General features: G+C 46.2%; 1 protein-coding gene across 2 annotated transcripts in view; it reads right to left on the bottom strand.

Annotated features, from left to right (window-relative positions):
- LOC308171590 (receptor-type tyrosine-protein phosphatase F) overlaps window positions 1–27891 on the bottom strand; it is a 112746-nt gene that overhangs the window by 65307 nt on the left and 19548 nt on the right. For both annotated transcript variants that reach the window (XM_080546464.1, XM_080546463.1), the window contains exons 3-5: window positions 18583–18728; window positions 17641–17782; window positions 1118–1306 (exon numbers count right to left, since the gene is read on the bottom strand). In XM_080546464.1, the coding sequence (XP_080402590.1) occupies window positions 1118–1306; window positions 17641–17782; window positions 18583–18728 (477 nt within the window). The remainder of the gene's footprint in view (window positions 1–1117; window positions 1307–17640; window positions 17783–18582; window positions 18729–27891) is intronic.

The following is a 27891-nucleotide window of genomic DNA, read 5'->3' on the forward strand; positions in this document are numbered from 1 at the left end:
TGTTCTGCTCTAACATCACCCTATATCGACATTACCTCACCGCACAAAAGTGCGTCCAATTTCTCCAAAGCCTATTCTGCTTGGGGACTACACGTGTCAGAGTAGGGCTCGACGCCGCAAACTTGTGCCAGTGACCCAGATCCCTCACGGCAGCAGCCACACTGACAGGCTTTTGTAGAGGGTCTCATCTTTAATCTCGGGTCCCGCAGTTGGAGCCGTCCCTGACACGCTAAACTGATGTCCCCTCTCTTAAATGAGGTGGATTTACTGGAGAAGGACAAGATTTAACTCGGTCATGAGCCACTAATCTTTCTGACTCTCGCCTTTCCATCTGATCCGGGGTCAGCCTTGAGCTGTTTATTTATCAAGCGTCGTGAACAGAGACCCATCGATTTTGTTGCCAGGCAGGATCACGCTAATGCAGCATCAGGCAGGAATTACTCTGGGCCTGCTGCATGTTTTAGTGGGGTTTAAGGCTCATTTGATGTAAAGGGCAGACTAAATTACTTTCTTTCTGCACTGTGGGAGGTCATACATTTATCTCGTAAATAAGCAGCCTTGCTTTATTCCAAATCACCTGAGTAAACCCATCACAGTCTTGATCTGATAGATGTTCTCCATTTTCCCTGCCAAGCATCAATAGAGGAGATTGTAATCAGAACCCGGGGGATCAGTGTGACTGGAACAGCAGCCTGTGTATACCGTGGGGAGGCTGGTGGAGGTAGAAATCAGAGGTCAGGCTCATTGTAATGCATGGAATGGTGTGAGGAATGGTATGTTGCCATTCCTCATTAGGGCGGTATTCCATTCCATAGTAGAATACCATTCCATAGTAACATACCATTCCTGATTCCAATGAGCTCGTCCTCCAATGAGCTCGATTTCTACCTCCACCAGTCTCCACTGGTATACACATGTACTAGCTCTTCAGGTCCAGGGTTTCCTACTGTACATCTGCCCTAAAGCTGTCCCTACTGTTAGGCACCATCGACACAGAGAGGGATATTTTCAGGGAAACATGACGTGGACGATACACAACAGGTCCTATGTTCCTAGTGAACTGTGATAAAGCAGGTGGAGGTAAAATGGGAGGTTGTTTGGGAGCAATGTTCTATACCTGAGCGGAGCTGTTTGATTCGCCCGTTGCTGCTGTTGATGTCGACCGGCAGGAAGTCCTTGAACCAGGTGATCTCTGGGTCCGGGTTGCCGCTGGCAGCACACAGCATGGTGGCGGTGCGGGTCCTCTCCACCACCTTCAGCTGGGGGCCCATATCGATGGTGGGGAAGCCATGGGGGATCTGGTTCTCTGCAGAAACAGAACGGCAGGGTTCTCAGTCAGTGGTGGACACAGCACACAACACACAGAAAACAGGCGATGAAAAAACCCCAAAACAAACGAAAACATCCCCTAAGCCCTTCCCAAGTTGCCGCAAAGAGATTTGGTCTCGACAGATACAAAACAAGACAGTTGGAGGAAAACATCAAAGCCTGTATACTGTGCTAGCAACGGCGGGATGAGTTATGGCGGTGAAAGCATGAATCACATACAAATAGAGAAAATATTGAGCCTAAAGAAAACAAAAAAAAATATCTAGACCCCTGAGGGGCTCACTGTGCCTATTGATTTGGTTTTTAATATTCTACAAAAATGTGGTCTCTGATTGATTATCACAGCATTTATTATCATATTTATTCGCCAGCACAGTGTGGCTTACAGAGAGGACAGGGAGAAGCATCAGCCTGAGGACATTCATACACAGGCCGCCCAAGGCTTACCCAGCAAATAAAACACATTTAAATAATCCAGCTCATCACAATACAGTACAAAGGAATTGCACATAACCCATAACAAATGCACCATTTCTGCAAGAAATCCATCCTATTAGGGAGGTATTTTGGATTCGAGGGGGATGATTCAACTCTTTTTGTCGATCCCTTGAATTCTAACAATATATTCTAACAATGTTGACGACTGGTCGAGGACAAAGGCCTAACATAAAAAATAAAAAATAAAAATTGTAATAATTTTAATGGCGTTGAGATGTCTGGTTATGAGCATGCTCTCTGATCATTGTTTCTTCTTCCTCACACGATGATCTGATAGATGTGATCTGTGTGGATCTCCGCATGCAGGGTAGCTAGCCTCAGGGCAGGACACTGATGTGCTGGAAACCCCTGCTGCTGGCCTCGTCAACAACATACTAACCCACGGTTAATATTCTGTTATAAACAGTTTGTTAGAACACACCAAGCAACGGAGCGAGGAGCGACATTATCTCATAAACAATAAACATATATATCCCGGGAGTAAAAAACAAGTTCATAAAGTGCGAAAAAACACTGGACTTAGAACTGAATTATCATCATTATTCAGTGATAAACAACACACAGGGTAAAACAAGGTCACATCCAGTCAAAGACAAGCTAACAACACACTGAGGGGCTTGTGCCACTTGGTCGAGAGCCCCTGGCTGGTTTCTGTTCCGGCCTTCGATGCTTTGGACTGAGGCCCAGATTGTCTCATGTTCCCAATGTACCTCTCGGATTCCGACTCAGTCTCTTATCGGAGTAGCGGCGTGAAGCTAGAAGCCCTCCAACACCATCGCAGGCTGGTTACCTTCCTGTCTGACAGCGCAGTGTTTGATCTAAAAACCTAATCACAGTTCATGTCGGACATCTCTCTGAAATACACAACCATTTCATTTCAGGGATATATATCAGTGGACCGAGGCAGAAATGTGAACCACTAGATAGAAAAATCTCAGCAGCACTTACTTGGAAACAGCCTTCTCTGTTTCTTAAATGGGGAAAGGACTTTTGGAGCGAGGGATCTTGCATGAGCACACAATATACATATATATTCCAAACGATAAAACACAAAACACGATTACAGATTCGTTACAAATCCCTTATTTCAGACTGACTATGGGACATTTATGATTTCCGCTGTTGGTATGAAGGCTAACGTTCCAAGACGAGGGCGGCAAAAAAAAATGCAAACAATTGGTTTAGTAGTGGGAAAACCTCCAAGGAGTTATTACACGAGTCAGTGACTCCTTCATATCGGAAGCACAAACAGGGAATAATTTAAGAGGCAAACAGCTGCTGCTAAGCGAATATGTGGAATCTTGCTCCCTTATTGAGCAGAGTATTTGCATTGCGGGGGAGCTGTAAGAACAAGAGGCTAACACCAAGAGAGAGACTTCTCACAGTACGCCTGATTAGTGGAAACAGCTCACACACAGCACCACGGCATCAGTATGGTCTGTGTTTTCACGCATGGTAAGGTGTTGGGTACTGTTGGTAGGAGGAAATGTGTACTCGATGTGTGATTGTTTGTCTGTAATTGTGTGTGTGTGCGCGCGCGCGTGTATGCGTGGGTTTATTCGCTTCGAATTTCGTAGAACTGACCACTTTACTGACTAGCGTCAAGCCCAGTCAGAGATGCTAAAGTGGTTCCTTTTTCAGCCCATCTAAACAAACATGATTATTGTAGAGCCGAGTCATTAGGTCCAGACCCATATATTAGAAATGAAGTTTTGTCCATCGATGGCTCTGATTAGCGCCCCGTTCCGGGCTCATAAGTCTGTTCTGATGGAAGGCCAGAGAAAGGAAAAACACTGCGAGACTTGTGGAAACCCGACACGCGCCGTGTCAGATGACAGCAAACAACTGTCAAAAACTGCATTAGCAGCATTCCCAACAATAACAATGTCACGGTGCTTAAGCCGTCAACATAATAAAGGTAGAGGAAGGGGGGGGGGTGTCGGTTTCGTCTGACATTTGATATGTCTTCGGGTACATGTAGGCCTATTCATCCATGATCATGTCATGTTAACCCGTTGTCACAACCTCACCCAGACATACCAAGCCTTCCACTTCCAGACATCTAAATACCACTTCCAGACGTCTGAACAACATGCGTTCTTCTCAGATATTACACAATAATAATTTTTTCAAAAACCTAACCCTGACCCAGAACGCTGAACCTCATCACCTCAGCAGCCTTCCAGAACACCATGTAACCCAGCTGAAGCTCTAGCATCGGGTTAATGCCTAGAGGAAGTCTCTCCCTGCCTCTCAGAGACAGAGACAGCTGTCAGAGACATCGTCAAGCATACCCAGCATATGAGTGCTGTCGGTAGGCACCTGCTGCCTCGACTCCTGCAGCCCTCCTCGTCGGCTGGCCTGTCAGCTCGGAGAGACGGAGACAAGCCTTTGTTCTATCCTTTTGTAATTTGAAGGGAGAAGAAAAGCTGTGTGGATATTTTGCTGGAGAGGCGCCAGGGAAACAGTGCTGGCAACGCAGGGCTGATGTTCTGTCAAGATACAGAGCATCTCTAATAAAGGCCCCTTTTTTCTCTATAGGGGTAATCCATCACCAAATACCTCCTTCTTCGGGAACGGGGTAAAGGGAAATAGGAGAAACTGAGAGATAAGCGGCCATATATGCTGAGTCACGTATTATAGGGTCCCCATTACGAAGATGAACAGCGGCACTGAGCTAGAAAACCCCCCTCCCAAAAAAACAACAACAACAAAAAAATAGAGCCGTAATGTCTCACTCTGTCTTTGGTCTGGGCTGAGCAGCTCATCATGGATAGGGGCGCCGGTGCCACAGATGCCGGTATGAATCTAAAGGGGCCTGCCAACAATGGGCCTGCTGTCTCCTGTGGGTTGGGAGTAATTGGGCGGCCATCTTGCGCGGGTCAGACAGGGGTGGAACATGCAGTGAGAAAGCTTGGCAGACGAATACTGCTGGCGGGCCAACACTCGGAGCCGGAGGAAGGACGAAGCGTTTTTCTCCGCTTGTTGCATTCGCCAAAGGGGGAGTGGACACGTTTTGTTGCGTTCCTCTCCTCCTGTCTGTTCTTTCTCCCTGCTTTTCCCCCCTCTCTCTCTCCCTCCCTCGCTTCCACAAGTAGTAATTTCCTCTGCATTACCGCCGCATGAAAACACACCTGTTATTATGCATAGCCTTTGCGGGTGATTGCTGATACATGTGTGGCTATACAGAGAATTCCTCTGATGTCAACATAGGAGGGAAGTGGTGTAGTTTTTCTAAACAAATGCAATTCGGTGGAATTCTGTTTTATTGGTAAAGTGCCTCTGCAATGCAATTGTCGTAGAGAACTCAATAAAAAACAACCAGAGCTTTCTGAGGAGAATGGCCGACGGCTGAGAGGCTGGGTAAACCAGCGAATGCCAAGCCAAGGCACCGACAGGCTACTCCAATAATGTAGTGAAAAATGAATACGGCTATTGTTCTCTATGCTGCAGTATATCATGCACAGGTAGACTCCCTGCAATATGCTCAGGTTAGGCTACTTAAATCTGTTTGCAGCGATTATGGAGGTGAGTTAGGGAGAAGAGGACAGGGTTTGAGGTGGTTTTTGTGGATGTACTGTTTAAGATGACTGTGGGGGACGACGGCGTAGAAAAAAAACACCTGGAAAACATTGGGGACTGCAGTCTCAGACTGCTAAAAAACAAGGAAAAAACAGCCTAATAACTGTAATGAGGGGAAATTAAGAACTGACTATAATGGATTACACCATAATGACTCAACTTCAAGGGGAGCCTTCTGCAATCTTACTGCAACCAACAAAAAGTAAGCGACTGCAAGGCCGGGTGGAGAAAGACGGAGATGGAGAGAGAGGGGAGAGGAAAAAAAGGGAAAAAAAGGGAAAAAAAGTTAAATGAAGAAGGGAGGGGAAGGAGGCTGAGGGGGGGAAGGAGGGGTGTGCATGCCAACCTCCTGCCAGCTCCAATTACCAGTGTGAGTGGAGCGTGGCAGCCATGGCGATGGGTCTAATCAGAACCCCGCTGAAGGGGACCCGTACCCGTCCTCCTGTCCCAATGGGAGGCTGCCGGGGCTCAATCCACGCTAACGTCAGCCCAAGTTATTCTCACCCCAAACAAACTCATCTCCACGGGGGCAAACACTTCAGCCCCCCCAGCCCCCCAGCACAGCGGGGGGGAGCCCTACAGCAGCAGCAGAGGCATCGTTCACAGCAGTTCTGCAGAGGCGACAAAACTAGTCTCGTTTCTATTTTAGAATGCCCTACTCTTTCTATTCTCTCGAGGGCTGGTGCGAGTGTTGAGCGACATGCGCTGGCTGTAAATGTTTAAGTAAAGGCTGGGCAGACAAAATACCCTTCTAAGGAAGAAAAAAACTGAATTTGAAATGAACAGAAAGCCCTCTCTTTCTGAGAGTATTCATGGCAAAATTCATGGCAGATATTTACATAACCTAACGCCCCCTACTTTGCTTTGGTGTAGTGTCACTATTATTATTTTTTTTAAATAGTTAATTGAATGCACACTGCTCATCTGCTAAACTCTGACATCAAAAAAAAAATTCAGCTACCTCCTTTTTTCCATTTCTTGCAATGGGTGGAGTAGCAGGGTCATCTCGTGCAATGCAGGTGGAGCCTACATCAAAAAGCTTTGAGGGGTGTGGGCTTGCTTATAACTTCCGACAGCACTTTTTACTACCTGCGCCCTCAGAATCTCAAACGACAGATGAGTTCCGAGGCTAGCTTTGGTGTCATCAACAGTTAACTTCTTTCCGAATGAACATCCACCGTTCGACACAAAGGATGAAGGGAGGGTGTACAGAAGGCCCTGAATTTTAAATCCTTGCTGAACTCATTTCCTAGAAGAAATAAAAGGCCCTGTGATCTCCACGTGTGCCTGTTGCCGAGTGATTCATGACAACAATTAAAGGTGATGTCTCCTTTGATAGCGTGAACCGTGGGGCCCCCGCGGCAGCTACCCAGCGACTCGCCTCATGAAATATTACGGCACTAAAATCTATCCTTTTACCCCATACATCAGTGCATTTTTTATTGCAAAAAAAAAACTGTTTATTCGCCTCTGCGGGGGGAAAAGGCATCTTCTTCGGCATATTTTGAATCGCCTGGGTGAGTTGTGAGGTTCAAGCGTGTGTCTGCGAGACGATATTCGAATGTCCCGAAAATCACATTAACTTCCGTCCATTTGTAATGAACCGTCGTTAGATACGTTATGGTTTATGAACGGATATACGTCAAAGAAGGGAAATTGTAAGCGCTTCTTACATGCCTTCCAGACAGCTCTTTGGCTTGTTTGTTTGGTTTCCTTCAATGACTAAAGTGACTAGACAAGAGTGACAGAGTGCCATAAAGCTTAAGAGTTGAATATGTTTCAACTGGTCTGGAGTCAACACTGTGCTGTGAACGGCACACACGTCTGCAGAAACAAAGCTCTCCACCCCAGGGCTGTTCTCACTGAGAACATCGACGAGTCAGACATTTGCATCTCTCTGAGACACAGAAGTGCCCGGGAGGCAGCGGGAGCTAACTGAAAAAAATAAATAAACCATAACATAAAGAAGAAATAAAAAACGGGATATGAATAGTGAGGATAGGAACTAGCATGTGTAAACTGGCGAGGCAGTGCACATTTTTCCATACAATCTGTTCAAATCATAAGTGAAAAACTCAAAGGGATATAATGCATGTTGTAATCTGCTGTAAGCTGCTGGAGTCAAAGCAGCTTTGCTAAGAGCAATATTCCCTGTGGGGGGAGCTGAACTTCCAACTGTACTGTGTGTCCAGCAAGAACGGTTAGTTCAGTTAGCTACTGGCCCCACAGGTATTAGGGGGACTGTTTGAGTGTTTTTGACTTGCAAAAACACTGGAGGGCCTGGAGCTCACACTGCTCTCACGTGTCTTTCATGGTGGGCTGCATGTGACTAGGAACCTGCCAGGCAGCCGTCCCAAACTGCTATCTAGCAGAGTTACTACCGAGGTTTCCTCAGCAGGAGTGACACCGCACACAGAACGACATCAAAGACGACGCTCCACAGAGTATCAGGCTGTTGATGTAATATCGTTGTAATAAGATCGAAATGAGAAAGTGTGAGTATCTAGCCTTACCAATGTAACATCCGGAAGATTGAGGAACAAAGAAATAAACAGTAAAACAGTAGAAAAACATGTTATGTTGCACCTACATCTGTGTATTCACACTGCACTAACACACTTCCTCACAGAGCAGACCATTAAATGGTGACAAACAATGCCTTCAGTAAAAAATGTTCTGAAATGTGTAAATTGCCATTAAAAGTTGAATCTAATCTAATCTAATCTAATCCTATATATGAGAACCCTTTAAAGGTTGTTGCGTCAAGTGACCATACTGTATCTCGAAGCCAGGATGTTATAGCCGTTGCTATGGAGACCGCCGGGCATCAAACATAAACATTGCTCATGAGGGCTCATGAACTGCACACATGAACACACCTGTATGCCAGAGCTCACACAAACACTCCAACACACAAAAGGAGACCGGCTCAAGTGATGCTCTCCAAGGAACAGGCTGGGTGGTTGTACTGTTATTGTGTCCCTGCTGTTAATCCAAGTGTGCTTGAAGGAAGAGGTGTGTAATGCATGACCTTTGAAATAAAACACTTTTTGTCTCACTGAAGCAGAATATGCAGGCTTACTTCCCTGCTAACAGCCACATCATCAATAACAGTCACCTTAATTCTCCTCCTCCTCCACTACAGCCCACCTTCCCCTCATCTCTTTCTCCTTCCCCCCCCCTTCTTTCTCCCTCCCTCATACAGTCCCTCTCTCTACCTCTCTCTCCTCCCTATCTGCTCTCCTACCTCCGCTGTCGTCAGCATGATGTACAGCGCTGCCAGAGGCATGCGACTGTTATTTATGCTGCAGCACAGCGGTTAGTACATAACCATGGCCCGCGACCCATTACTGCAACCCCAAGGGTGGTCCTTCACATCCATACACATCTGCTGGCTGAGGTCACCTTGCGGGAACCACCATCGCACAAAATAATCTACTCCATTAACTATAGGTCTACTGTACTATACGAGGAGAGATGCTGTTCCTATGGGATAACAACTCGGTGATCTTAAATAATCTTTTGAATAAAGATTATTGAGATTACAGTTTATAGTCTATTGAATCCATTTTTATCCCCAATCTGATATGGCTCGACCAAGCCTGGCTCAACGGTGGTATACCTAGTGTACTGTAATATGCTGCAACTAATAAGACATGGAATACCTACTGGCTCAATGGTACAGTGTACCATTACAAATAAGTATTCAACAAATCAACAGTTTTTCAATTCAACATATTTTCAGTTCAGCTATTCACATGAAATTTAGACCAGCCATTGGTATTAACTCAATAAAACTACACAACTAAAGACATTGTAACACACAAAAGTTGTATTCAGAGATAGGAAAACCCTTTTTCAAAGAGTGGAAGTACTTGCCCACCAACATGCACTAAAGCCGAGTACACACTAGACGATTTTAACCCCGATTTAGCTGTCGCCGACCAGTTTCTTGCGGTCGGAGACAAAATCCTCCCGTCGTTGCAAACCCGGGGACGCGCCGTCTCCGACGCTCGTTTAATGTGACAGGCTCAGAGACGCAATCGGAGGACCGCCGATCCCGTCGGAGGGCCGTCGCAGGGCTCCAGATCTTTTCAAACATGTTTCGTTTTATCGGCGCACAATCTGCTAGTCTGAGATGGGCAACGACCCGTGTGGACAGCACAGCCAATGAGAGGTCGAGGAAATGCAGCGCGGAGGAGGCGTGAAAGTAGAAATGGCTATTTATATAATAGTAAATAGCCTATTATATAAATAGCCATATATGTATATATATGTATGTATATATTACATATAGTAATATGGCTATTTTCTAGTAGAAATTAGCTCCATCTTTTTTTGACAGCTGTCAACGTCTCGTCATCATGTGCTGATATCGCGACACTACAGCTTGGCGAATCGTCCTGACCAAGTGAAGAATCTTGTAGTCTGTGAGCCCCCGTCGTTGCCACATCCTATAGTCTGCGCGCCGTTGCGACGCGGACACCAGCACGACGGTCATTTGGTGTGAGAGGCTCAGCGATGTTACAACTTGAAAAGTCGTCTAGTCTGTAGCCGCCTTAACCCAGCTGATTCTAATTAGCACAGGTAGGAGAACTCATTAGTGGCATAAGATGGTTTAGTGCTTTTTCTTACTGTGTTCAATACGTTTTCTTTTCCTGTGTCATTCCACTTCATTGTACATCGTTTTATGGATTGGAAAATTACAATTTCTTTAGCTGTGTAGTTGTGTTCTATTGAGTTAATACCAAAGTCTGGTCTACGTTTTATGTGAACAGCTGCAATGGAAATATGTTGAATTAAAAATGTGTTGATGGGTTGAATACTTATTTTCCCCACTAACCCTAACCCTATATGTCTACTGCAATATGCTGCAACTACTAAGACATGGAATACCTACTAGCTCGATGGTATTGTCTACTATAATATGCTGCAACTACTAAGACATGCTGTTCATTCAGGTGCTTTCAACAGGGAAACACACAAAAGGCTAGAAGAGAAAAGCGTGTCAGTTAATGGAATTGCTCCTCAGAAGAGAGCACAGGGACGCTTTCAAATAAACGAATTCATTGATCCTCTGCAACAATTCAAATTAATCATCGCCTGTGCTTTATTGTGACATGTTTAGTGTAATTACCGCCGATAGAGGTGGCTTTTATGAGTCCGGAGAAAGGCGGCGGGTGTAGTGGAATGTGGCAGGTTCGGTTAATTAAATTCTCACTGGCTGGGGTTTATATGACAGGCTTTACTTATTCCCTCAGTCAGAGATAATTAATAATACACAGATCCTCCAAATCAAATGTCTGAAACTTCATTCAACTTTGATTATTTGCAGGGGAGCAGGCCTGCACTATAGATGCTCTCAAAACAGGCGTAACGGGGATGGTGTCAACTTGCCTGTCACCTAAAGTGCATCTTTATTAAGATGAGATGTGATGTTTTTAATGAATATTAATGTCAGTGCGATGCATCTTAAGGTACATTATAAAACACCCATGTCAGCTTCACTACATCACAAGCTACATCACAAGAAACCCTCCGATACCAGTAGAAAGAAATGTACAAAAGCCGGAAGACATTCTCTCAGGCAACGTGGACAATTCCCCCCACTAGTAAAGTTAGTGAGATGTGAACAACGCGTCTATAACACGAGGAACATTTCAAGCCTGAATCTCATTTCAGCCATAACAGTGACATTAAGTAAACCAGCACAGTCCCCTCTGGACGTTGTGGTTAAGTCTACAGGGCGAGGGCTCTAAATGTGTGTGGAAGGGGGTCAGGGGCAGGGAGACTCCCATTAGCCAGCTCATTGAGCCTGGGTATTAGACCCCCCCCCTAACACACTGCTGGCCCATCCACCCAGGGAGTCGCTGACTCACTGGCCCAGAGACCCCGGCCCCCCCCAGGAGGAGGACCCCTCCACTTCACCTGCCAGCAGCCAGAGCTAGAGACCCAGGCGCTACTGGTTGACTGACAGCGGGAGCCTCAGCGTTTGTTGTTTTACCCTGATAGCTTTCAGTCAGGATCCCAGAGAGCTGTGGTGACTGTCTGAACTAGAGCCACAGACAGACACCTCACAGAGACGACAAGCCTCTGAGAGAACATGGAGGATAGACACCTCTGCATTTAATGTATTAGGCCTAAAATGTGGTGCGTGGAGTGGCATTATCTAAATATCAAAGTTTAACATTTGAAAAAGTGTGATGCCATAGTTTGCGTGAGTCAGAACATTGATATTTAGATAATGGGAGAGTGGGAGGAATAGATGTAGATACGTTTATAAAAAGGAGATAAGTCAAAATAAGGTTATGGATAGCAAGTGGTAAAAAAGGGACAAGCCGATATGATGCTACTCTATGTTACACCCTGTGAAACCAAACTTCTGAGAATCTTCTAAAGCGTGTGATGGCAAGCTGCTGAAACTGAAACTTCTGCATTTTTTTCAGGCCTACATTTACAATGTAGATTCATCACGTGCAACAGCACATCTCAAATCTTTGTTGAAAACGCCAATTAAAGTTTTTCAAGGACAGCTAGAACAGATGCATGTATGAAATACAAAACATAGCTTGAGTCTTGTCAACAAGGTCAACAAAGTTTCTGTTACAATTCAAATTCAAGTTAAGTGCCAACTCCCTTTAAATAATTCAAAAATAGTTTAATAATTAATTAACAAAACAAAGATCACAGCCAAGATACACTGGAATGATCAAACTGCTGGGGAAATATAATTGACACAATAAAAAAAGAGAAACTGGTGCACTACAAATGACATAATTGACACAACAGTCAAACTATTTTTCCTCTACCTATCACTTTCCTTCTCTACCTCCTTTTCTCCTTCTCTCTCATTGACTTAACGCTGCCCGTAGACAATGACATGATTGCCATTGACAGAAAACACATTCCAGACATCCTAGCATTCCAAGACACAGTTCGCTAGGAGCACAACTGATTGATTGACAAGTTCAGGTGACAGGAGTCAAAGCTGCCCCGGAACAAATCCGGTTTTATGGACGAATCCAAACGTTTAATTCAACTAGTTGTTCCTTCTATTTGTTAATAACAAACAAATCCTACAGACCAGACAGACTTAGATAGTTTGGAGTTGAGAACCCAGGACAGCATGGCCTCTCCCCCCCTGCCCCAGAGCCCTTGAAGGTGAGGTAAGGAGAGGCAGATTGGGTGGCCAGGCCAGGAGGATGATTCCGCCCTGCCATATTGTGTGAGTCCTTGGAAGAGGCGTCTCTGGACAGGGCAGTTTGTAACTGTCAGGCTGGCTATGATCTACGGCGCCGGGCCTCAAGCCAGCAGATGGTGGGAGGAATTAAAATTGTGACACGGACCGCCAGACTGGAGCTCAGGAAAACAGTGGGAGACCACACCTGCGGAAAGGAGGTGGTAGTGTGTGTGTGTGTATGCGTGTGTGTGCGTGAGTGTGTGTGTGTGTGTGTGTGTGTGCGTATGTTTTCCTATAGGCTACACTACCAAAAGATACAGCTTCCTGAACCACAATCAGTGAAGCCAAACATTTATAGGAACAATAAACGACCAATGACAAATCAATTAGTTGTTTTGTCAAATCAATGAGTTGTTTTGTCAAATCAATTAGTTGTTTTGTCAAATCAATGAGTTGTTTTGTCAAATCAATTAGTAACATCCGAAGCTACTAAATGAAAGGGAAAAATACCACAGCCTCAGCCAAGAACAGCCAACTCAGACACCAGGCAGCGTAAGCAGAGGATGAGCACGTAAGTCAATACAAGTAGACACCGTACACTACAAACCCTAGCTCATTGTGAACGATTTCAAAAGTATGAAAGAAAAGGTGAGGATTAAATTGTCAGAAAAGAGGTGTGGGGTATTAAATCATACAGAAATACGCACTGTATATACTTATCTCTTTCCTAGGAAGAGGCACAGTGAGATTTCTCTACGCTGTTTATTCAGTCAGGTTGTTGTCCGAACTCGCCTGCCTACTGGGATATTTATGACTTCCATTGTGTCACAGTCATTTTCTGCCGCCACGCCAGCCGAGGACTAGAATGCAAGCAAACAGACAAACAAAGCCCTTTCCAAACCGGTGATGCCATAATTTGTTTACTGACACGAATATGGGCTGTTTTCCCCCCCCCCACTAACTGCATTGTAATGACAATCAATTACGGTATCATTTTGTATTTCATCACGTCTTGTCCGATAAGAACATCGATGACGGTACCTGTACGGTGCATAGGGGGATTAATAGCGGCAGAACATTGAACTGATTAATACATACTGTAATCAGTATTGGCATAAAGCATGATGGCAAGCCTGTGTTGGTGAGGAAATAGTTTAGCTCACATTTCTCTAAATTTCTCGGTTGACCTTTTAAAAAATAAATAAATAAATGCTTCGACATTATGGGCAGGAAATTCACCGGATGAAAAACACCTGAGACAAGGTGATATGTTCTAAACCAGGCTTCAGCAGCAGAACATTCCTCTAATGATGAGGCTTTCGATCTGTGACCATTAGATAACATTCCAGCTCTATGAGACCCTCTCGTCCGCCTGTCAGTCACCATTCACAGAGGGACACACAACGTCCTAGCAGAGAACACGGGCAGGAACAAGTCATGTACAAGAAGAATGCACCTCTTTTTAAAAGAATTATTTTCTTAACATTTTTCATTGGTGAGAAGTATAATCAAACTAATGAGGTATTCATATTCACCGGGTTCACGTTCACCGTTTTCTTTCACGGGCACCTCATTTGACATAGAAGAATTTAACGTCTTCTTTTCAAATGGTGAAACCCTGTGTGTTGTGCTGTGTTCCACCTCTCCAGTTCTAACCCTTCAAAAACAGCTCTCTGGGATGTACAAAGAAAAGCTATAATAACAAGGTTGAAGCTGTTCTTGGTGTTTTCAGCCAATACTGGTTTATAATTGATAAATTGAATAGACAAGCAGCTTCCATCAGAACATTTACTGAGGCAATTCAATTCAAACAGCCTTGCTGAAGGACATAAAAACAGCACTTTCACTGAGCTGATGTGCCACATGTTCACTCTGGTGATCACTTGACCTCCCTTAAACCGTCCCTTCACTACAATACCAATACCACTATCACACTGTCTATGCAAACAGAGAGAGAGAGAGTCTATGCAAACAGAGAGAGAGAGAGAGAGAGAGAAAGAGGGAGAGGGAGACATCTCACACCCAGCCACAGAGCCTCTGAGACAGCCCTCCCTCCCCCTCCAACACCACCGACCAGACTACCTCTGAGGTGATGTGAGGCTTTGCTGCATCATCACCAATTCATGCAGGTCAGACCTCTGTTATCATTACCGGAGCAGGGAGTAGCCTTGCTCAGCAGGCGGAAGCTGGCTGACACACACACACACACACACACACACACACACACACACACACACACACACACACACACACACACACACACACACAGGGAGAGAGTCTTAGCATAGCTATAAGGTCAAACAGAGAGCGTGGCAACCATCAGTGAAACTACAAACTACACCAAGTCTGTCTTCTCTATGATCGAATGCAGTATGCATTTGGTGACATCATCATCACCACCAGCCCGACCCCACACCTCCCCCCGCCCCCCCCCCCCCCCCCCCACCCAAAACACCCACACACACACACCCACGCTAGCCCAGGGGAAGCGTTGCTCTGACTTTGGGGCTCAAACGGGTGCGTGACCTCCCTCTCACAGGGCGTGAGAACCGCCAGGAACAAAGAGAGCGTGACCGAGCTACGGAGTGACTCAAGAATGACGAAACGGCGCTGGCTTTGAAAGTGTGAAAACATCCATTCACAGCTCCCTCAAGGTGGTGTGCCTGACTCTACACACTGCCGTGTGTGTGCGCGCGGTCATGTGAAGAGGGGAAGAGGCCTACCACCCCACCCCACCCTACCCCACTAGGACAAAAACAGACCTATGACAAATCCGCTATGCGATAAACCAACCCCGTTCTCTAAATACCGACGATAACACACTTCGGCAGCTTCCGGATTGATCGACAAAATACGGGAAGTGTCAAAATGGGTGTCTACAACGGTACAGCGACCCCTTTAAGCGCCTCAGCAAGGAAAAGCAAGGAAAGCATCTCATCGTACATCGCTGGGACCAAACACTGACGTGACAGCATCTAATCTGGCACACCCAGACTGCACCGTCTTGGTCGTTAAATGAAAACGTAGCCTTAGACATCCTCTTACATTACCAAGTACCTCCCACACGGTAAACACCTGAGAGAACCACCTCATTATTTCAGGGCGTTCACCGCTGTGGATGAACGCCACACGACCCCGGTGCACAGCACACGCAGCTTTCGCAGTCAAAAAACACATCCTTTGTACAGTCAAAAACACATCCTTTGTACTATCTTGGCGTCGCAGAGTGTGCATTTACTGTATATACCATACGCCAGTAGGCATGTGATAATCCATACATTGTGATTGGCACGAGGCATTAAAAGGCCCGGTATGAGGAATAAACATAATTAATACAACTCCCTTTCTTTGCTTAGCTAAAGCTTATAATCCAGAGCGACTTCGAAAGGGGTTCATGTTTAGGTTCTAAGTTGTTCCCAACCGTTTCTTCAGCTGGATGTCTACTGCACTGAGAAGATATAGAGTCACATGTGAAGGATAGGGTATATAGGGGACACAGTCTTCAACAGGCACAACGACAGTAGCATGGCGGTTCCCTTTTACACGGTCGTTAGGAAGCATGATCATCAATCACCCGCATCTTTGGTGCTCGTGGGTTTTCACTCGCTGCTCATTCGAGGTGGACATGACATATCACTACTCTACAAACAATGGGCTATAAATAGAGTACAAATGACGACACTTCGTCTACGTGTGTGTGTATGTACACTTGTGCACCCGTGCATGTGTGTACGCTTGTGCGTATGTGTGTGTGTGCGCTTGTGTGTGAGTGTGTATGCTCCAGGACGTCCAGTCATCTGTGGACTACAATGGCAGAATAGAGAGAGAGCTACTTTGATGATTAAACAGTAAAGTCTCTATCCCCTGCCAGAACCTCTCGTGTTGTTCACATAATAGCTGATGTCTTCATCAGATAAAAAAGCTCTTGTAGAGTAATTGACCTGCGTCCAGACCAGGGTCAGACATTAATGATTTACATATTACAGGGATCACCATGAGGTCTTGGGTTAATGTTCATTGCTAGGCGTGATTGTGGGTGAGATCAGTGTCAACTGGAAGTAAGGACAGTCTGTCACCAGACATTGTGACTCCAGGCATGATTGTGTGTGTTGTGCAACACTCATAAGTCACACTGTGATTAATCTTATTGGCATGTGGCTTGTGCCATGTTAACGCTATCTGTTTATGTGCCCAGCCACATTCCTTCGCCATTGTACAAAGCACAAGACAGCTCTGTACACTGGGGGGGAATCTAGTTGATATCATCTGGGATATATCTCTGACTGAGGGGGAAAAAATGTAAAAGAATAGGAAATTAATCAAGAGAGATGAGATATTTGAGACGGGGTGAAAAAAAGCATTATTGGAGTAGAAGGGATCAGTCCTGGTGTCAATCTTATGATTCGGGATCGTTAATCCTCCCACTGGCTAGCTCCATATCCTTCACTTGCCTTTTCATTTTTAATGAAATAGAGACTAGTGCCCGCACGTTGAAATTGCAATCAATTAGTGTAAGAATTCAGAGCTAAAACGTAAGTGAGATGAGAAGAGATGGGAAATCAGGTGCTGGCCAGTCAAATGATATGAATGAGCCCAGCAGGGGAGGGGAAGGAGTCAGGGGCATGTAGGCTGGGCACGTAGGCCGGACTCACAGCTGCACTTCCCTTATCATCTTACCTCAGGACAACATAGTGTCAAAAACACCTTTTAGTAGATGGAGGTATGTTTTCATAGGATAGTCTGCCCAAGTACTGTGACACAACTAGTGGAGTTTAGCATGGAGACATGAGACGGCCTATCTGTGACATTGCCAATTTATGAACTCCTCAGGGCTGGCAAATGTTTATGTATGAATTATGGAGGTAAACACGTGTATTCGCTTCAGGGAGTGAGGGAAGCAGAGAGTGAACGGAGGGGGGAGAGAGAGAGAGAGAGAGAGAGAGAGAGAGAGAGAGAGAGAGAGAGAGAGAGAGAGAGAGAGAGAGAGAGAGAGAGAGAGAGAGAGAGAGAGAAAACAACAGGGAGGGAGGGGGGAAGAGAGACTCTCTTACCTTCAAGCACGGTGAGTTTGGCACTAGTGTTGATTTCCCCGGCGCTGTTGGCTGCGGTGCATTCGTAGATGGCCTCGTCTCTGTGTGTGCGCAGGGGCTGGATACGCAGCACGGAACCCGAGCCGTCGTCAAACTCGATCACCTGGCAACGACAGGACCGGACACGGGATGTCACGCTCTCTATCTGATCAGCCTCCCTGCCTGTCCCTCTGATGTCTTCAGATGTTCTACTGACCCTACACCCCCACCGCGCCCCGCCAGTAGGGGGACCCGTGTGAGCTCTCACCTACTGCCGCCACTCTGGTTGTTCATAGACGCAGGTTCAAAAGAGAACAGAGATATATGAGGGATTTAAGGCCAAGGGAGGGGTAATGAAAGGGAATGAAATGGTGGGGGAAAAAAGATGAGCCTGAAAACTAGAGATTAAAATAGATAAAGAGTCCTACTGCAAGTCGAATGGGGGAAAAATGATTAAAGAGAAACTAGGTTGTAAAGCTACACTTAAAGGATGAGTTCAGATTTTTGGGAACCGAATCTCTACTTTTGATGTAAATGCCATGTGGCAGAAGGAAACGCACACTTTTGGTTTGGAGAAACTCGCGGGCACGATACCCTCATCAGTCTACACTGGAAGTAAGGCACCTGTGTAACCGGGAACAAAGTCTCCACAAGCGCCCAAAGCTCCAGAAGCTTAATGATGCAGGTGTTTAGAAAATGCAATATAACACTGCGGAAAACGTTTGGATCGCCACAACATCTTAAGACCTGCATCTCTATACTGGGAGCTTTGCCATTTCACAAAGGACCCAAAAATAGTGATTAATTTATATAAAGAAATAAAGAAATAAAATATATATATTTTTTTTTTTAAAGTATCCGTGTGTGTGTGTGTGTGTGTGTGTGTGTGTGTGTGTGTGTGTCTGTGTCTATATCCATGTTTACCTCAAAGCGCTGGGAGCTGACTTTCTTGCCCTTCTTCATCCAGGTGATCCTGGGCTTGGGCTCTCCGGTCGCCAGGCACACAAACGATGCCACCCCGCCTGAGATGCCCGTCTGGTCCTCAGGGGATTTGACGAAACTTGGCAAGCCTGAGAGAGAGAGGGAGGGAGGGAGGGAAGGAGGGAGAGGGAGGGAGGGAGGGGAGAGAGGGAGGAAGGGAATGTTAGTGCTATGGTCACAGAGCCATGTTAAACTGGTTATCTACGGGTATCATTTACTCGACAACAAAGCAGACAATAAAAGAGCTCATATTCATTGTGGCCGCTAACACCTGCAGCTAAATCATGAGAAGCTTCCAGTATTTTGTAAGCCGGCCTGTGCGGAGTTGAATTGTTCACCCCTGCACAACACTCTGAAAGAGGCTACTGCAAGTAAGGGTGTCACAGCTAAATGTGAACAGGATATAAAAGGAGAATATCAGACAAAAACGTTCATGTATACGCACCCTGTATAACAGAGGAACAATACGTTTCAGAGATTAAAAAGCACTAAATTGATCCATCAAGTCAAACAGTTGAAATCCATCCATTCAAATCAATCAAGCCCTTCCACCCTGAGGGTGTGTCATGGTCTCCACGTATCCAACGCAGTTGCCGTGTTGTTGTTGTCGTGGCTACTGCCAAACTGACACCTGTGCTTGTTTGGATTTGTCATTGGCGTGGTGAACACCTGTGCTTGTTTTGGGATGTGTGCCTTTGGGGTGTTCGTTGGAGGTAACAGGTACCGCACCCAGCCTTTGCGCATACAACAATGGAACACGTATTAGCCTCACCCCAACTGGGTAACATACTACTACTATGCATGCAGACACGCACATGCACTCGTGTGCACTCTCCCATTCCAGAATTAATGGATCTAGGAGGGGGGCGGCTTTAGACATCGGTCTAGATATACCTAAACCTCGTTAATGACAGGTCCATCCCACGGAGTCACACACTGAGAGGTGAATCATTATGCTGCATACGCACGTGGGAAGCAACCTCCCTCTCAGCGGAGCACACGCTAGGGAACATGCTAGGGAACGCGCATCGACGGCTGCCTCCGCTGTGGGTTCTGCCGCCTTTCATGCGTGCGCTAATAAAGCATCAGCAGGCCGACGTGGGGAAGAGAGAACAGAATCGATATCGAGTTAGCATAACGTAGCACCTTCTCTGGACAGGCCCGTGCCTTAGCATCATCGCCTTGGCTGTGCTGGGGGAGTCACATGACCCCCTAGCCTGGTGTGATGCTACTGCTGCTGACAGGAGGAGAGGAGGAGAGAAGAAGAGAAAATAAGACGAGGAAAAGGAAGGGAGGCGGGGAGAGGGGCACAGGCTGTCCTTGCCTTAGGACATCTGCGTTCTACAGCTCAGACACTGAGGTTTACAATGGCTGTGTGTGGGTGGGAGCTTGTAGCTGCGTGGGCAGAGAGAAAGAGAGAGAGAGAGAGAGAAAGAGAGAGAGAGGAGATACACCCAAAGATATGATAGTATCTCCAGTTCTACAGCATATGTTGACTATGTGCGTGCGCCCATGTGTACGTGTCTAGATGTGTATTCAATTTAATCCAACACGTCTAGCCAGTACAACTTTGTCCCCTTACACCATCCTAGCAGACCTGACATTTAGATGACATTTACTACCTGTCTCTCCCCGGGGAAAGGCTTTTGATTGGCACGGCATAATAATACACCTCTTCAGAGGCCCACCCTGTCAGCTCCTCACAAGGGGATTTTTTCAAAAGGATGACAGCCACACGTAACTCTATAGAACACGATGGGAAATAGCAAGGCAAGATAGCCTACACTTTGGATTTCCCCAAAAGATATATTAGTGTGTGTGTGTGTGTGTGCGTGCACACATGCGCATGCGTGTGTTATAAAACAGTTCAAAGCCTCAAGACTTGATTAGCATCATCCTGACTTCCAAGAAGGCTCTTTTAGGTCACATCTGTCTACAACATTTCCATTAAAAGTTGATCAGCGTGGTGGGGACTTTTTCCATCCCGAACCCCTGCTAAAAGCTCAGGATCAGGAAGCATTAACCAGATCTGGGCACATGCTTCAAATTAAGGCATGTAAACGTATGCTACAGTAGGCTCAAACCTGGCTAGCTACACAGAAATGGACAAATCGGGGTCTGGGGGGGGAGTGGGAGGATTTTGAAGGATCACTGGGCAATACCGAACAACACATTCTCACCACATTAGGGAATCCTCGCAGTATTAATCCTCTTAAACATGCCCACATTTATCTTTTTCAAACCTGAAAGAGAGACCACATTGGGGGGATGTCTGTCCTCGATCTATGGTTACGTTCGAAATCGATGCTTACATCGCAATGTATTGGCAGAGTATTTTAAGTGGTATGCTAGGTGTGGACATTGGAACGTTAGCCTATGTCTAACACCTGCTTGTCAGCCCACAAACGTCAACGGTGAACCCAAACTTGCCTCTGACTCATAGTTGAGCATACCTTCAGGTTTTAAATACTGTGCATATGGGGATAGCCTATTTCATTCCATTCCTAAAGTTCTTTTTTTTTTACGACTGGCAATTGAAGACATTCAGCTGGCGGCTTTGTCAGGCATTTAATATGAGAAGAAAATCCAGACTTCCGATTTTTTTCTTCTCCCTCTTGTCCCATTTCCTGGCTGTCAGATATGCCATCGTCACAAGAACAAAAATGGCAGATGTGTTAGAAAAACACACAGGCCGACCTCCACAAACCCTCCACCCAGCAACAGCCAGTATGAGGAGGAATCTCTCTCTCTCTGCCCCCTCTCTCTCTCTCTCTCTCTCTCTCTCCCTCCCTCTCTCCCTCCCTCCACTTTGATTTGTCACACACACACACACACACGACACAATTCTACATTTTTATTTTACGTTTTTTCCCTCTCAACCAAGGAGAGGATCACCCATCGTGATAGGCAGCAATTGTAATCCACACTAGCCCCTAAACCCCCCTTCAGGGCTGAGATGATCCATTTGCCAATAATCACTCATTTACCATCATTGACAGGGGGGCTTTTCCTCACTAAGAACAACTGAAAGGCACCGGCAGTTGGTTGACTTGTGAGATCAGATCTGGCCTCGAGTCAGGCTATTGACAAATCTGCATAGATCCCTTGGTTAGATTGCATTGAGCCAGTCCATTACGGGCCCCTCATTGCACAGTATGTGTGTGTGTGTGTGTGTGTGTCTGTGAGGGAGAGAGGATTAGTGGGGTGTTCTCAGGTTAACCTGACGCCTGGAGCGGCAGCGGTGGGGTCAGGGGTCATTGGTGAGATGAAAGGCACCAGAGTTCCTGACCTCCCAGGTTACGGTGATGTATGCGCTTGTTACAGCCCTTTTGTTCTTAACCAAACAAACTCTGAGGTGTCGGAACAGGTGACCAGGGACACCTGTCAACACACGTATTACCCTTTCACCTTTCCCATCATGCATCTGCAGGAACAAGGGCGGGTGAAGGTGTTGGGGTACAGTACTGTATGTGAGGAATGAGGCAATTGAAAATGTGTCATATTTCAGAGACTGTGTAGGGGGAAAGAATAGGTGGGGTTACCAGACGAATAAATGGGCTATATGAAGTGGCCTGCCACAGAATCCATCATTATTTACTTCCCATTATTGTCTCCTCCTCTGAGCAGAGCTCCAGCAACTCCGGGGCCATGGCATCGCTCCCAGACAGCTACTGTATACAGTAGCCCTCTCCTTTCACATGTCGGAGGGCTCTAGGAAAGCAGGGTAATGAATGTGGAGAGGGAACAGCGCTTAGGGGGGCCAACAATTAGTGGATTCTTCCAGCAGGAGAGCGGCCCACCATTGAAAGCCACTCTGTTGGGTACGAGTGCGAGGGATCGATACGAACGCGCCAGAGTGCAAACCATTAATTCTTATTAATAATGTATTAGCAAGTTATCATTTTCACTCACACACTTAGTGGAAATTTGTCTGATGGCATCGGCACTGGTTGTTTTAATGCAACGCTTCCATTAAGGCGTTCTCAGGCCATTAGCGCGGTGCTTGCTTGCAATTAATTCCACATAAAGCTGTCTGCCTGGCAAGTTATTTACCCAGATAAAATCAACTGTGTTTTTTTGGGGCCCATTTGTTTAATCCTAGAAACATTGTGTATTCGCGACTACCTAGGCCTCCATTTTATAGATAAGCACTAGCCTTACTAGAGAAGAGCTCAAACAGTTTGGAGTACTTAGGCACTCATTAGGATATTTGCCCCCAAATAGGAATACAGCGCAAAGAAAAACCCAACATCCAACGTTCTCAACCTCTTGGTGGACCATCAAGAAGAAGAAAAGCTTCTGTCTAGCCCCTCTGACCCTCATTGAATTATTGAAGACGGCAGAGAAGACCATAAACTCAGAGTGCAATTATACCCTTCTCTGTTCCTCCCGAAGTGAGGAACATTACATTAATGGACCTTTCATCCTCAGAAGCTGATTATAAATTGAAGAAGTACTGGATCTTCCCAGTCAGACTCTCCGCGTCCCACTCATCACTGACAATTAGATATTGCTCTGAGGCAGAAGTAGCCTACATGTAACTCATTGAAGTAACATTTATAATCGCTGGAGTGGCCATTTTGGCTGGGGGGTGGGCAGTTTTTTTTTTTTTTTCTTGTTTATGGGAGGATAAATATTCCTTTGTTCCTCTGTGATGATAAAGACATAGATGATGGTGGTAATAAGGGGGTAGGTGAGGAGTATCGTATGATAACAGGCCTGAGGTTTAGCATTACTTGAGGCATTTACGCTGGCACCCTCCCTGCGTGTTCAAAGACATGACTCATTACCTGTGGCTCCCCACGTCAACACGATATCAGGTTAAAGAGACGAGCTAGACAAAGGAGACAGCCATACTGGAGTGCCATCTCTCTCCAACTTATCTACTCAAGACACAACAACAGCGAGTCATACAATCTTATGTCAAAAAAAGAAGAAAAAAACAAAAAAAGAGAAGAAAATGTGGCCTTGCTTGAAGCGACATCAAGACCAAACACAGAGACAATGATGGCACGCCTGCATAGCTAGAAGCTTATGGTGGTGATTCCCCCCTAGTTGAATAGCTCCTAAACCGAAGAACAATGGGTTATTGTTTGTTGGAGCCTCATGGTTATGTATCTCTGAGAATGACTAATGCACCACTGGCATCGGGGCCATACCACAACAGGTGAGGGGAGTAATAGATACAGTACACAGGCCTTATGGGAGAGGTTGATCTAAAACAGCAATTATGTGTATTCAGTGGAGGCTTCTATGGGGGTCGGCTGCTCCTCAAATATGTGACACCCTCAGAGGCAACATCTACAAATTGGAAGTCCTTGGGCTACAAACATAATTATTCATTCATTGTATTTCACAGAGATCCCTCTCATTAAGAATTAAAGGGGACATGGAGCCTGCACTCATTTCTTTGTTTGGAAACAGAGTGAAAGAATTCCAATGGCAGATATTTGAGAAATGTGTGTCTGTGCGGGGCGCTGAACAAATATATGTTTCAACAGCGTGTCACTCAAAAATGAAAAGAAGGAAAAGCACGGAAAGAAGGAAAATACAATTCAAATGTGTGACTTGAATATGTATATGCCGTCGTTTGAGGCCTTTGTGATGTAAATTCCAACGTGTCTCTTAAAACGGCTGTGGGAGTGGGGGGGTAAAGGGAAGGCAGAGGGAAGGGGGGTGGGGTGGGGTACAGAGAAGGCAGAGGGGGTGGGGTGGGGTAGAGAGAAGGCAGAGGGGGGTTTGTTAACGCTGTTAGCTAAAGGGCAGCCGTCACCTTGGCTTGGCCCCTGTCATTGACATACCAGTGTGGGGAAAAAGCTAAATGTTCCCCTGAGGGAGGGGGCAGAAGAGGGTGTGGGGGGGGGGGGGGGCTACAGGAGAGGGATAGGGGGGCTCAGCTGCTGCGGTGGGCACGGGTACTCACTCTGGGACCCCACTTTAGGGTTACGTCATCCATCACAGCGCGGCCCTGTCCGACCCCCCCCCCCCCCCCTGTCCGACCCCCGCTGACCTTATTAATTTGCCTCATCGAGATCAGCTCTCCCGGGGAGACCTCCCCTACCATTGTTCTCCAATTTTTCAACGCCCCCATCGCCCCGTGTCCCGAGGTCTAAATTGGTTAAACTCTCCCTCAGACGCACTCGAGGGAGGGGAGGGGAGGGGTGGGGATAGGGGGGGGGAATTAAATTACGTTACTGTAGGGAGCTAGAAGAAAACAAACAGCCCCTGGCTTAACACGAACCCAGGACGCTTCTGTGTTGTTTATCTCCTGTCTTCAGGATTGGATATCCTGGCAGGGCTCAGGTAACAGCTTAGGTCCACATATGAAATGTGTCTCCCCCGAGACCCCGGGGGCTGTAGGATCTGTACAATGTCCACAAGCTGTTTACTGTGAAGCCTAATTGGCTTTAACTGAGCCTGGGAGGAGCTCCCAGCAGCAAACAATAGCCGGATATGGAAGGAGTCAAGTGGCTTGAGTGTCTGTGGTGGCTCAGTTGGGGGAGCATGGCGCTAACAACGGGGGTTCGATTTTTGGGTTTGATTTCTGCTGGGACCATACTGTAATGTATGGACTCCATTGCAATGTAAGTCGCTTTGGATAAAAACGCCAAAATAGCATATATTATATTATTTAATCTGTAGAGGACTTATGGGGGAAGTGTTACTATGGTATAGCTTTGAGATGAATTATGAATCCAGTTGAGACATGTTCGATAAACTTCTTCTTATCAGGGGGGGGGGGGGGGGGGGGGGGGTAGACTGTCATTAATAATCCACACGGTTTCACCAAATGAAGTTATGAAGGAGAGGAGAGTATCTTAAATCCTCAAATATTGATGCCGCCAAGAGCTTCAATATTTAATCCTCATATCACACGAGGCAAATGTACGCCATTGCAAAAGTCAACTTCCAACCTCTGACTTAGAGAAAAAACATTTTCCTCACAATTTTTCTAGAAGAATGAACCACAAACACCAAAACATTGGGCACCACTCGAGCATGTGCACAACCACACACACCCACACAACCGACACTAACTCGGTATGTAGCTCAGCTCTGAAAACCCAGCCGTTTCCCACAAACATCTTGACATGTATACAATGTGGCTACTGTCCATACAAATCATAAGTGAGAGGATTGAATGTCTTGCACCATCTCTCTGCATGTGCCCTTCTCTGGAAGGACACTGGCTGATCTTGTCATCTGATTGGAGTTGAATCTGGGCCACGGCGGAGGGTTTGGGTGGCTGCCTCAGGCCCTGCTATCGAGCGGCCTAATTAAACTATTAATCTCACATCATTAACCTCTGACGACCCTTCCTCCCCTCCGCCATCCTGACATTGCTGCGCTGGCACATGAAACACTTCCCCTCTCTCTCTCTCTTTCTCTCCCTCTACACCTGTCTCTCTCTCTCTCTCTCTCCATGCTGCTCTACTGCTCTCTCTCCCACTTCTCTCTCACTCCATCCATCTCTCTCTCCCACTTCTCTCTCACTCCATCCATCTCTCTCTCCCTCTCTCTCTCTCTCTCTCTCTCTCTCTTTCTCTCTTCTCTTTTGGACTGGATGGTGTGTGGACCACAGCTGTGTACTAACAGCATTACTCTCCAAGTGCCTCTCCATGGTGGATATGGTTACTTTTAATTAAAAGGAATCAATTTCCATCCCCGTCAATTTTTGCTGGGTGACCATATGGACACTTAAAAACACAATCCAATTTCCAGCCGCCCACCCCCTCTGCCACAAGCACTCTCCAACCCGTCTATCCTCCACACTCACACTCTCAAGGCTGGACAAACAACGGCTAATCAATTTATAAAGGTTCCACTCCTCTCAAAGTCTATACAATGTCAGCTTTTGGGGCTTCGAGGGTATTAACCAACTAGGACAGAAGTTATTTTCTCCACTTCCTGAGACCTTTGGTATTGTGCGGTAGGCGTGGTAGTAGGCATGTGTATGTTTTAAGGGTGCTGTGGAAGGGTTTCCACCATGAGACTGATAGAACCTAAGAATGTAATGGTGTAACTCTCTGAACTATGTGTAGTCACTGTACTATGTATTATGTCGCCATAGATAAAGGTGTCTACTAAATGGCATATATTTATCTGTGATTGGGTAATCATGTCACTATCTTGCATTCACAATGACTGTACTGCTCTCGGTATGAATGGAGAGGCCTCGTGACACAAAAGGGTACAACAGTAGCTCGGTAGAGTAATTCTGAACCTCATCCAGCTCAGAAAGACGGCTTATTAATCCTGCCTCCGTCGGTGTGGGAGTAGCAGACGAGAACACAAAGGGAGGCTTGGTCGTCTTAACTCCCATGAAAAGGAGGTGATCAGGGGGGGGCTCAGGCTATAACAAGGGAGACAGGGACAGGGGGGGCACATCTCCATCAAAAGGCACATTAAAGAGAATTAAATAACTCACGAAATGACAACACAACAAAAAGAAGTATGGGATAGGCCGAGATATTGCGGGGCCGTGTGTGACTTTGTGTGTGACCTTGCTGTAGCGCCAATCTATTGTGTGTATAGATAGAGGAGGCTGGATAGAGAGAGGCGGTTGATTAGGCTGCGTCCCCCCTGGGATCGATGGGCGTCTGAGATCAGCACTCAGGGTAATCACACAGACCTGGACTGGGTTAAATGATGACATGAGCTAAATGATGTCAGAGGGCCACACAGGGGATAGAACACGTGACGTCTTTGTGTGTGTGTGTGTGTGTGGGGGGGGGTCAGGGTTATCATGTCCTTCCTCCTTTAGTCTATACTGCATTTTGTCCACAGATGGAATGGTTTGGACGCAAAGTAGCAAAAAGCCATGAAGTCTTACGACAAGCCGATCATGAGAGGGCGATAGCGGGTCACAGCACGTTCTCCCTCGAACCACGCCATGCCAGCATTGTACCCTAACATAGTAAACTACCCTCTAGTCGTCCCTCTTCAGCATCTGAGAAAATTCACAGACACACACTCTCACATACACACTCACACACACACACACACACACACACACACACACACACACACACACACACACTCTCTCTCACAGACACAGACAGACCTAGTAATCAGCGCCTAGCGAGGTCAGGCACCCCACCCACTATATCTGTCTCCAATGCCCTGTAATTCATGGAACAGCTAAACCAGTGCCGTCACGTTTGCATAACTAAATACCATACAAATTACAGGCAACAAATACACAAAACCCATCCATTTTGTGGTAGGTGTCTATTCTCCCGGTTTGGTTCT

The sequence above is a fragment of the Nansenia antarctica genome (genome assembly GCF_963989245.1).
Source record: "Nansenia antarctica genome assembly, chromosome: 16".
Classification (NCBI taxonomy): domain Eukaryota; kingdom Metazoa; phylum Chordata; class Actinopteri; order Argentiniformes; family Microstomatidae; genus Nansenia; species Nansenia antarctica.